This window comes from Delphinapterus leucas, chromosome 17 (assembly GCF_059928025.1).
Source record: "Delphinapterus leucas isolate spDelLeu-1000000601 "Yukka" chromosome 17, BTC_Dleu_Yukka2, whole genome shotgun sequence".
NCBI lineage: Eukaryota > Metazoa > Chordata > Mammalia > Artiodactyla > Monodontidae > Delphinapterus > Delphinapterus leucas.
The window spans coordinates 82,974,580-82,987,128 of NC_143145.1; the positions used below are offsets into that span (position 1 = coordinate 82,974,580).

At 43.7% G+C, this 12,549-nt stretch overlaps 1 protein-coding gene across 9 annotated transcripts in view; it reads left to right on the forward strand.

Annotated features, from left to right (window-relative positions):
* ATP6V1H (ATPase H+ transporting V1 subunit H) overlaps positions 1-12,549 on the forward strand; it is a 128,992-nt gene that overhangs the window by 48,833 nt on the left and 67,610 nt on the right. For 8 of the 9 annotated variants that reach the window (XR_002642475.2, XR_002642476.2, XR_016388566.1 and 5 more), the window contains 2 exons: positions 545-649; positions 3,688-3,741. Coding sequence is in view for 6 of the 9 variants with exons in the window: in XM_089899159.1 (XP_089755285.1) it covers positions 545-649; positions 3,688-3,741 (159 nt within the window). In the remaining 3 variants the exon portion in view is untranslated. The remainder of the gene's footprint in view (positions 1-544; positions 650-3,687; positions 3,742-12,549) is intronic. The other variant, XM_022556846.2, reaches the window with a different exon arrangement.

Consider the following 12,549-nt stretch of genomic DNA (forward strand, 5'->3'; position numbering starts at 1 on the left):
TTTATACCAATACCCAGGATATACCAATACCCAGGATATATTTTGTACCGAGACACAGGTTTGGAACCGAGAGCTCGCAGGGGCTTGAGTGATACCCAGGATATATTTTATACCGAGACACAGGTTTGAAACCGAGAGCTCGCAAGGGCCTGAGTGGCCGAGGCAGCGGCTGGCCGTTTGTTGGCGCCATTGCTCAGAACTCTGGCAACTGATTCGGTGAAAGTCACAAAGAAGGATTTTTGTGTTCTTTGATTTTTGCTGGTCTTACAATGAATCCTAATCTTACTTTTGAAACTCAGAATAATGCAGGGAATATCGTGAAATTCTTAAAACACAACTGGTTTTGGTTCACATTAACGGAACTATTTAAAACTACATTTGACCATATTAGAAATATTTTTAAAAATGAAATATCTATTATCTTTGGAGGAGTTGAGTGCGAAAAGAAATCCTGCAGCAAAATGGTTATGAGTCCTGTTTCTTAGGGTCTATGGTGTGATTTTTAGAATCAGGATAATATTCAAATGTATTCCTTATTTTTCAGGCAGCAAGAATTATTGCCAAGTTAGCAGCTTGGGGAAAAGAATTGATGGAAGGCAGTGACTTAAATTACTATTTCAATTGGATAAAGACTCAACTGAGTTCACAGGTAAAAGACATTCCTCTTAGTATCTTTGAAAAGAACATAACGTCCATGTTCTCTAAAGCTATTTATGGTAATTATGTGAAATTACAAAAACTCTTTATGTTAAAAAAGAGGCATTCTGAGTTTGATGAGTCAGCCATGCTGCTCGCAGGTCTGGTAGGGGCTTCACCTTTTCTGCCTGTAACTGTCTTCAGCTCAGAGCTTCCTGTCTCTTCTGCCACTTGGGATTTTCCCTTCATGCATTTCAGCAGGTAGGGAGGATTTCCCTTCCAGGAAGGTGGCTGCCGAGATCACACGGGTTGGAGGATTGGAAGGACGCACACAACTCCAAGGGTACACTCGTGTGAGGCTCACGAGAGAGGAGGAGAGACAGTGCGATGGGCGAGCATCTCTGCCCTGGGACCCTGGACCACCCAGATCGGTGCCAGGAGTCTTGGTTTGGGGAGAGTCCTTTGAAAGTGTGCAGTGGGTCCTTTATGCCCTCTGGTCACGTACCCAGGCCAAACTGTCTGACCAGTCACACCAATAAATAAACTGGCCCTGGCTGCTGCCAGGAGGGCTTCAGACTGCAGACAGCACGGGACAGCTCATTAGGCAGCCCGCCTCTAGTCCTGGCCAGGAGGCCGTCCCAGGCACCACTGGGTGGCCTGGGGCTGCTCTCACCAGCCCAAGAGGATGTCTCCCTCAGTGACTCCCACTTAGGATTTCACCGTGTCCTCGTGGGGTTGCATTTAAGCCCAAAGGGAAACACGAAGCCTGCTTGCTGTGGTCTCGCTGATGTCAGGGCCCTCGAGCCCGTTTCTTCGTGGAGGAGGACAGCTTTCGGGGTGACGGCTGGCAGATGACGAGTTTTCCCTTTTGTCTTCTCGGTTCCCCAGCGCAGGGCGGATGGCCGGACACTCCTGACAGCTCAGTGGAGGGTTGCTTTTCCTTTAGGTGTCTGGTGACCAAGTGAGAGGTGGTGAGGGTGCTTGGAGGGAGCGAGCTGACCTGGGTGGGGAGGGCGGCGTATCTGTATCCGGAAGGAAAGGCAGGAGGGGGCGAGCTTTGGTGTGGGCGGGACATGGAGGATGGGCCAGGAGAAGCCGTGCTGGGAGGCCTGGTGGCCTCAGGGCTAGATGACAAGTAAGGGCCTATTTGAAATGAAGGTTTGGAAAGTTGTAATTTAGGTTGCTGGTGACTTTATGATTTTAGTAGATTTTAATTTGAAGTACGAGAGAGACACCATGACATTTTGCTTCGATTTATTTTTTGTCTTATCGTTGCCTGCCTTTTTGCGGGGGGAGCCTACTAACCTTTTCTGTTTGGATAGGGAGATTTTGAAGTGTCTTGAACAAAATCAGTTATTTTTTCTGTCATCAGCATACACTTTAACACTCTTTTGGGCTTAGTTTTTAAAAGTACTTTTACAAGAGTCACAAGTTTTGCAGATTTTACTGAGTTTGTGAGATATTTCAAAAAGAAGATACTTAGAACATGAAAAATACTATGTGAAGATGAGATGTATTTATTTCTACATGTGTATCATTTGGGATCAGAGCGCTTAGTTAAAGAGGTAACCCGCCCCCCCCCTTTCTTTTTTCCTCTTATGAGATTAGTTCTCCCTTTGAAGAAACTTCATTCTGCTTTAGTGTTAGGCATGGTCTGGTGGTAATAAGGCTCTATGCTAGCTGGACTCATAAAATGAGATCTGGTAGCAAAGAATGCACGCTGCAGTGTGCCGCTAACATTTTGGGTTGTTTCATCTTAGACTTTTCCCCGTAGGAGTAACATTTATGCTCTGCCTCACAGATAATTGTTTAGTTTTAGAATGATTAGCTGTGGTTGTAACCCTGTCAAGCAGTTGGGGGGATATTTCTCCGGTCACTAGTGGAAGCAGAGATTTCAGTGTCTGGAACACTTTTCATTAGACTTGGTGTGAGACAGACGCTCTTAAAGACCTTTCTGTATCTTCCAGCACGCTTGCTCTTTTTATCGCCGAGTCTTTGGCCTTGTTCAGTTACTGTCTGGCGTTGCTGCTTTGCACGTCCTGCCCCAGGGAGAGGCTTCAGGCCCGTCCAGCCGTGCCTCAGAGTCTGGTCACTGCTTCCGCTGGGCTCTGGCTGGCTACCACCCTTGCTGTGGGCAGACGCTTGTCCACAGCCTTTGATCAGGGTGTAGTGACAGGCATGAAGCAGAGGCTTGTTCGGGCTTTTATTTTCTACTTTGCTTAAATGCCACGTGATAGCACTGTATCTGCAAGGTCTCTTTTTCTCTATCGTAAGCGTTTTCTCCCTCATAAAAAGGACCACATTTTCATGATTCTGATAGAAGTAGACTTTCAAAAGTCTGAATTAGGTGCCAATTTGGATATTTTGTTCTTTGACTTAATAGAGACATTTAGGAGCCTTTTTCCCAATAGTTTAACCGTTATACTTGGGTTATAGGGGCTCATGCCTGGCACTTAGTAGATAAGTTATTGAATAAAACAAAATAAAAATTTCCTTTCAGAAATTCATTATCACTTTTCTCTTGCATATTCAGCTTCTGACTTTCTACCTTAAATTTTCTTTGGTCATTTCTGTGTAACAGGTGAGGTTCTGATTGTCATTATAATGTGTTAGCATTGCCGTGGATAACCTAATTTTTTAAGTTCCATGTAGTATCTTCCCATCATCAGGCACCTGTTTTGAAAGCTTTGCCACAGAATATAGTGTAGATAGTTCAGCTTAAGACAGTTGTCTCATTGGAAAAATGACTCAGGAAGTAAATCCTGAGACTTGGAAATTTGCACTCGCTTCACTTATGAAATGTAATTGGAACTTAGTATTCAGTTTATTATTGTTCCTTTTAAAATAATTTATTGATTAAGAGATTATCCGGAAGAGTGTAACGACGTTTAGAATATTTCGTTATCATCCCCACGTTTTTTATTAGTTCATACTCCATTCAGTAGGATTAGGGAAACAGTGATAAAATTTGCTTAGCTCTCTTTCGTAAGCTGATGAAGTAGGATAAAATTAAAAACAAAACTAAGTAATAAGTTATTTATTTCGTAATAGAAACTGCGTGGTAGCGGTGTCGCTGTTGAAACAGGAACAGTCTCTTCAAGCGATGTAAGTACATTCCTTGTTCATTCACTGGCCTCCTAACACCCTGAATTTAAGTTATTTTGAGTCACAGACATTTAACGTTTTGAAGATGTTCCCTAGTCCCCCAGATGTAAATCCGTGGATTTGGTGTCACCTCCAGTTGGGTTAATGGTGTTGTGAAAGCTGTGTGTAGGCCTTTCTGGGCTGTGTGGTTGCTTTCTGCTGTTGGTGGATGTGGGGCTTCCTCTTCGTGTTGCTCTTCTCTTCAGGCGGCTTTATCTCAGGCCTGAGAATCAGAGCAAGTCTGGACTCAGGTGCACAAGTCGAGTGAGTAACCAGAGCTCCTCTCTTAACACTTTAGCTGTCTCACAGACGTTAACGTCTGACAGATCCACGGACCCTGCGCCAGGCAGCTGAAAACAGTTCCGTTCCCCACTGGTACGAAAACCCACTACTTGCCTGAGTTGCTCAGGGTTTAATGGGGGCCTACGTGGTGGCCAGACTCTCCCTCCCCCTTTTTCAGGCCAATCCTGCCCCACATTTATGTAGAGCCAAAAGGTTAAAGGTTAAAACTAATCATGTTCCCCCAGTTCCTTTCCTGGTTAGGGTTATCCCCCCCGGTTGGGAGTGGTTTAACTTTGCTGTCTTCAGACTAGTTCAAGAATTGCCAATAGATTTGGACAAGTATGGGTTGGCGTGGTTAGCGCCAGCTGAGAGCGAGGTGGGGGAAGAGTTAAAAAGGTAGGTGAGGCGTATTCAGCTTCCTTTGCTGGAAATATCTCTGGGAAACCGGAAAGCACCTTCCGAGGATGGTGTCTCCCACCGGCCTGTGCTAGACCTCAGCGAAGCTGTGTGGGGGCCACGCAGGGTCCGTGTGCATAACCCGCAGGCCACACCCCTGTGTGTGTGCTTGTAGACTAGAGAGGGCGACACAGTCCATCTCAAAGCCGGGAGTGGGGCTTCTCTTGGGGCACGGGTCGAGGGACTTGACAAACAGTGTGTCAAGCCGGAAGATGGCCACGCGTCTTCTGAAATCAGAACAGGGTATAGAACTGAGTGAGCTGTCTTGGGTCCAGGGTGGGGGAAGGAGGCGGTAGGTTCGAAGTCGAGATATTCAGCCATAAGCAGGTGTTTAAATTGGGAGTCCTTATTTTATATGACTTGAGTTTCTTTCCACCGGTTTGAAATTTTGAAAAATTGTTTGATTTGAAAAATTGTCTAATTAAGACTTATTTGTAAAAATTTTAAAAGGTGTTTTCGGAATAAACTTAAGTGGTTATTAAAGTGTTTGGAAGTTAGTAGAGCTCACGCAGTGAGGTGCGAGCTCTGGTGACGTGACATTCTTCTTTTGCTCTTTTCTGTCCAGCGTGTGGGAAAAACAGCGCTGATCTATTGAATTGGCAGTGGTTAGTCAAAGTGGTTTACCTGGTCGACTCAGACACGTACATCCCAAACGGTATTAGCATCAGGGGTGATTCTGAGTGAAGAAAAGCTGGCTTTTGATGTGCCCCTCTCTTCCCTTTAGTGCTTCACACCTGAACATACTCCCTGTCTCTTGCTGGAGGTTCCTACTTTTTCAGAAGGCTGACAACTTGGAAGGCAGACTTAAAGAAGTTGACAGAGAGGTGTTAGCACTTCCTTTGTTTCAGTAGGGGGATCAGAATTGGTAGCTGGTATGTATGGAGCTCTTCCTGTGTGCCTGGCAGTGTTTTAGTCGTTTTGCATTTACATCTCCTTGAATATTCACACCCCGTCTTTGACATTGGTCTTACCATAAGCCACGTTTTAGGGATGAGCAGTGAGGCTGGAAAGGCACACCGGCTTGCCCAAGGTCATCCGCTCATGGTGGCAGAACCCCCAAGGAGACGAATTCCTTACCGAGAGGATTCTGAGGCACCTGGACTGGACTTGGAGCTTTAGGCATTCTCCAAGTTGCCTCACCTACTCAGACTTGTAAAGAATATCGACATTATATCTTAAAATCCCTTTAGGTTTTCAGACAGCATAGAAAAGGTTTGGTAAACTGCATTCTGCGCTGTTGCCACTTGATGTCAGTATAAAACAAACAGAACAAAGCTTTACACAGCAAAATGAGAAATCAGCAGGATGCAACAGTCTTGACTTTTAAAATGGCACAGAAGCATCATCATAAGTTATGAGTGGATCATTACAGACATTTTTATTTAAATGACATTATATAAATGAAATTTTCTAAAAGTGATTTGTGTTGTTTTTACCTAAATGTAAAAATAATAAACTCCATCACTGACATGTACTTACCCTAACTTACCTTCAGCCGTCCGTTCAGCTCTTTGTTGGCTCTTGCACGGGAATTATCAATCTTCTACTTTTACGAGGACGTCGCCCAGGCTTAGATGTTGATTGCTGGGCCGCTGCCCTGACAAAAAGAGGAACACCGTGATCTCTCCCAGCCTTTGGAGGAGTCAGGAGAATCTGGGCATTCTTTTCCCTCCCTCCAGCCTCTTGCATACCTGTGTGCAGGGGACCGTGGTAACTCTCTGCTCCGCGTCCTGTTCCCTGCTGTAGACCTGGCCCGGCCCCGCTTATTGCCGGATGGACATGGTTTCGTTGGTAGTAAGTAACGTGAGTGAGATGCCAGGTTCTCCATATTGCTCATTTTATCTTGCCTTTTAATGTTCTGGAGCAGTTCTGTCCAGTAGAACTCTCCGGGGTGATGGCAGCGTTCTTTATATCTGCGGTGTCCACCCTGGTAGCCCCACGTGGCTCTTGACCACCTGGAAACCTGGCACGTGTGAGCAAGCAAGTTAACTTGCAGTTTTTTGTAGGCTTTTTGGTTTGTTTGTTTACACCTTTATTGAAATCTGTTTCTCATACCATAAAAGCTTTCCATTTGCTATTGGTTTTAGTATATTTACAGAGTTGGGCAACCATTGCCACCATCTGATTTTGTAGCGCTTTCCACACCCCAGAAAGAAACCGTGTCCACCGAAACTGTCACCCCCGTTCCTAACCCCTCGCCTAAACTCTGGCAACCCCTCACTTACTTTCCGTCTCTGCATTCACCTCTTCTGGCCACTCTCTGTACACAAGTCACGTAATATGTGGTCGTCCGTTACCGGCTTCTCTCACTTGGTGTATGTTTTCAGGATTCATCCATGTTTTAGCATGTAATAACAGCATTTTAGAATGAAAGGGGAAAAAAAAAAAGCTTAGCTTTTTTGGCTTTTGGCCACATTCCTTAAATTGTTTTCTCTGACAGTTCTAATATCCTTGTTAATGTGAAGGTAGTGTTAACTGCTTTGACTCTTTTAAGGCTCTGTTTTTAATTTAAGACTTTTCAGTCTTTCAGAAGAGTTGGAGGACTTTAACGATTTGGTTCTTCACTGTTTGTCCATAAGTGTATCAGAAGTGCTCCCCGAGTAGCAGACATGAGGGGCTCCGTCAGGAATTCGCAGAGTGCAGGCCCCTTGTTTAACTCTGGTCCCCTCTAGCCTGTGATTTGTAAAGTCTGTGAGGACCCAGAGACGTTCACAGTCAATTACGTGTCTTGGTGCCGGTTTCCAGAGCGTTTGCTCTTCACCTGCAGCAATGTTTGGGTGATCTTCATTGTATCCTCTTATCACAAGATTAGTACGTTTTAAACGTTGTGGATCATTAAAATATATGCGAAGAGTAAATGTTAAGAAAAGGAGAACAGATAAGAACCTGTCAGTTTTGCTTTTCTGATCAGATATTTGGAAGGATTGCGTATATTCCGGCAATGCAAAGGAAAATTAAATGGTAAAGTATTTCAGTACCAGACTTCTTTTACATATCATTTTCAAACTATAGCATCAATAACAATAATAAGGTAACCTAATATTGTACATTGGATGTGTTCTTGGAAGTTGCATACAAAGCAGTGATTTATAAAGTAAGTCGTATTTCTTAAGTCTGCAATAATTTTTCCTACAATAAAGAATCCCAGTAGTCATGTAATTAAATTATATGCCTAAGAAAATTAGATTGAAAGTAGTACTTGAAGGAGATTTATAAATTTGTAAATTAACAGTGAAATTACTTTCTTGGTTAAGACTTAAGTCTAAGATGAAATTATCTTAAGTTAATTTAGGTATTAATTTAATATAGGTATTTTATGAGTATTGACTAGAGGGTCTCTCTTAATAAGCCAACTTCAAGAGAATTCTTGCACTATATTTGTTTTAGTTCCTGAATATGAAGTAGTAATAACGACAAGAATAATAATGATGATAATGTACCTTACAGTTGTTTTGTGTTTACCTGATGTGAGTTCAGATTTGAGTAGCAGAGGTTTTTGTTTTTGTTTTGTTTTTTAATTTAGGGCTATTTTTAAAAAATTGGGCTGGTATTGCTTTCCTTTATTGATGAGACAACAATTTTGAAGAGTTTAAAGTGATTTGCCAAAGGTAAATTGGCAGAACTTCTGACTGACAAAACCTCTCTCCCTCTTTGCCTCCCTTCCTTTCTTTGGTCACTTATTTTTATGTCACAGCTTTGTTGGGGAGGAAAAAATTATGCTCTGCTCCTTCTGGGTTCTTCTGTCTGGCCAAAGAATTAAATTGACGTGAGACAGACTAACAGGAGAAAACCAGATGTAATTACGTATGTACAGGGGCCCCGTAATATGAGGCCGCAGATGTGGCGCCTGAGAGAAGGAGAAGGGGGTGCGGGGGGTGGGGGGACTTCAGCGGGGAGAAGGCAGTTCACACGAGGTGGGAAAGCAGATGTTTGGTGACAGATGCTTGCTGGGCCCGCGGGGACAGTGGGACACACAGAGGACTCTGGTCTCCCGGCCCTGTGCAGCTCCCCCCAGTGCCGACCCGTGTGCTTTGTAGATCTCCGGTGACAGTGCCCTTCCTGGACCAGGGCCTTTGTCTGAGTTCTTTAGGCAGTTAAAGAGCAGGTAAAAAGACAGACTTCTTGAATCCTCTGCTTTCAAAAAAATAACCACCCTAAAAGAATCCTCGTGCCAAAGGGACCCATTTAAAGTGGCAAATTTTGTTCCCCTACAGCTTACATAGAGTGAAATAGACAGATTTTTAAATGTTCAGCTGAATGCATTTATACATCATGTGTCCTACTCAATACTTTCCTTCGCCTCGGCTCCCACAAAGGTTTTCGTTATTATGCATTAGTTTTGCCTGACCTTGAACTCCATAAAAGTGGAATCATACACAGTGTGAACTCTTGTGTGTCCGAATTCTTGTGCAGTATTGTGTCAGTGAGAGTCACTCACGTTGCACTTGGCAGTAGTTCATCTCTTTATTGCCGTGTAGTAATATATTAAATGTATATCATCCATGCTCTTATTGATGGACATTTGAGTTAGTTCTGGTTCTCGGCTGTTGTGAATATCTTGCTATGAACATCCTTGTACATGGCCTTTGGTAGATGTAACCACTTACGCCTGGAGCACTTCTAGAATGGAGTTGCTGGGGTACAGGTTACATGTGAATTTAGGTCCAGCAGTCCAGTCACTTTTCTAAACCAGTTTACACATCGCCAACAAAGTAGGAGAGTTCCAGTTGTTCCACACATAAGATGTGCACACTCACTTTTTAGTTCTATGAGAAAAGATTCATTTAATAGTCATGACACATTGAATACTTTTGGGATTGGTTAATCACCAGTCCTGGAGGATTTCATGTAAAACTGGCTTCTGGGGTTTATTTTGGTCGATGGTGTGTTCTACAAACTCAGCTTTGTGCTTCGCTGATACCACTGGACACACGTGTGTTTCCACTGCATCTGAGACAGGTGCCCTTCTCTGCACTGCAGACGTCTTTTTTTTTTTTTTTAAGCACCCTTGATTCCAAAATTTAGAGGAATATTATCTTTACTTTTTCTCATTTAGTTTGTACTTAAATCCCAGCATTATGGAGATAGATATTGAAAATTGGTCTGTAAACATTGTTATAGCATGAGTTTTACTTTGGTACAATGTGGCTGCAGTTTTTATGTTTATCTTTCGTTGCCTACTTGCTTTGTAATTCCTCACTTCTTGAATTACTTTGTAATTCTGCAGAATATGGACCTGGGAGACCCTCTTCACCAGGAAGGTGAATTCTGTCAGTTGCTGTTTTCCTTATGTGATTATTCCACCATAATATAGGAGAATTTGCATTTTCCGCAATATTAGAAAATTTATCTAATGATGTTCTCTTAATGTGTTGAGAAGTAAAGTTAGTTTTTCTCTATCAGGGAGGTTTGTGTGTTTGAGAGTACACATTGTAGCTGGTTCTCAGCCCAGTCTGTCATATATTAGCTAATGAGATTATCCCCACACCCCATGGGATGTGCCCTGTTATCCCTATTTTATAGGTGGGAGGCTCATTCAAGGGCACACGGCTTGGAAGTGGCTGAGCATGGCAGGCTGGTTCCAGAGCCTTTGTTCGTAACTGTTAGGCTACATTACTGCCTTTCTTTCATGGTGGTGGAGTTAACATTGGAGCTGCGAGTCAGTTCAGCTGGAGAAGGGAGGGGCGAGAGCTTTCCCGGAAGCAGCTGGAGGTAGAGGTCTGGTTCTCTGGGGGAGAGTAACTGTTGGACCTGGCACTTTAAGGTCACTGCTGGTCCTGGCATTTGCCATGTTGGTGGAGTGATAAGGTATCAGAGAGGTAAGAACCTGGTGATAATTCTGTCAAGAAAACTTCGTGCTTTGGGAGGAAGAAAGATGCTGAGATTGGTACAAGGTTTAGGGATAATTTTAAGACGAGAAAGATTGAGTATATTTAGGGGCTAAGGAGAGGAAACCTGTCAAACAGATCGGAGCTACAGGGAGGGGTCGGACTGATGCGATGCTGTGTGGGAGGAGTGGGACACAGGCCTTGCTGGGGCCGCGGGTCCTGGACAGGAAGAGCTGTCTGCCTCTGCTCGGGGAGAGGGAGGTGAGAAGGGCCGTCAGGGAAGTTCAGTTGGGGGCGCGATGTTGGCAGCTCAGTGACTCGCTAGCTGATGGTCTCCGTTTTTTCTCTCAGTGCTGAGGTGAGGGAAGAGAGCGGGACAGGGGGGTAGAGGTGAAGGTGTGAGCGTGGCTCTGGGGGTGGCGGCGAGAGCAGAGCTTCCTGATGGCTCTGCGTGGCTGTGCAGTCTTCTCCAGCAGTGTTTGAATGACCTCTGTGTGGGGGAAGAGTCGGTGGCTCGCTGGGTTGATTGAAGGCTGACTATTTTCTTCTAAAAAAAATCATTGAATAAATTTGTACATGAGACTAACAGGACAATGTGAGAGAAAGGTAAGGCAGTGATACAATTTACTTTAATTGAAGGCAGTACCTCAGTCATTTATCAGTGTTGCCTTCACTGTGTACTTTGAAAATAATTTCTGGACTGGAATTGGACTGCCTCATGGTGCATCACAGGAGAGAGTGAAGTTTTAGAAGCAGCACCTTTTTAAAAATTTTTTAATATATCTTTATTGGAGTACAATTGCTTCACAATACCGTGTTAGTTTCTGTTGCACAACAAAGCGAATCGGCCATATGCATACACATGTCCGCATATCCCCTCCCTCTTGAGCCTCCCTCCCACCCTCCCTATCCCACCCCTCTAGGTGGTCACAAAGCACCAGCTGATCTCCCTGTGCTATGCAGCTGCTTCCCACTAGCTAGGTATTTTACATTCGGTAGTGTGTATATGGCGATGCTACTCTAACTTCGCCCCAGCTTCCCCCGCCCACCCCAAGTCCTCAAGTCCATTTTCTGTGTCTACCTCTTTATTCCTGCCCTGCAGCTAGGTTCATCAGTACCATTAGAAACAGCATCTTTTAAAAATTTTTTAATAGATCTTTATTGGAGTATAATTGCTTTGCAATGGTGCGTTAGTTTCTGCTTTATAACAAAGTGAATCAGCTATACGTATACATCTATCCTCATATCTCCTCCCTCTTACGTCTCCCTCCCTCCCACCCTCCCTATCCCACCCCTCCAGGCGGTCACAAAGCACCGAGCTGATCTCCCTGTGCTATGCGGCTGCTTCCCACTAGCTATCTATTTTACATTTGGTAGTGTATGTATGTCCATGCCACTCTCTCACTTCGTCCCAGCTTACCCTTCCCCCTCCCCGTGTCCTCAAGTCCATTCTCTACATCTGCATGTTTATTCCTGTCCTGCCCCTAGGTTCTTGAGAACCTTTTTATTTTTAAGATTCCATGTATATATGTGTTAGCATTCAGTATTTGTTCTTCTCTTTCTGACTTACTTCACTTTGTATGACAGACTCCAGGTCCATCCACCTCACTACAAATAACTCAATTTCATTTCTTTTTATGGCTGAGTAATATTCCATTGTATATATGTGCCACATCTTCTTTATCCATTCGTCTGTCTATGGACACTTAGGTTGCTTCCATGTCCTGGCTGTTGTAAACAGTGCTGAAGCAGCATCTTTTATATGCTCATATATACGTGAGTCCTGAAGCTGTAACTAGCAACGAAGAACCCATTTTTTAAATGTGTCATGTATTTCAACATAGTAGGGTAAGTGGACACAGATAAGAAAAAGACTTAACAGTGAACCAAGAAATTCTCGTGTTGAGAGGAAATCGATGGCAAGTGGAAGAGGAGAGAGTGCCCTAGGCTGCCTTTTATTCACTATTGTAGAAACCTTGCTTACGCTGTCTCTCTAAACAAGGAAGATGGAATTCTCCTTTCCACAAAGGGTTACTTAGCTGCTGACCTAATTTGAAAAATACATATATATATTCTTCCCATTATGGAAGATTGTTTTCGAGCTGAAAATTCACTTTTTTTTTGTCATTAATTTCTGCGAATGTTTTGAGTTTTCAGGCAAATTAAGTTACTGGATATAGTGTGCTTTTGGGCAACTGTGTTC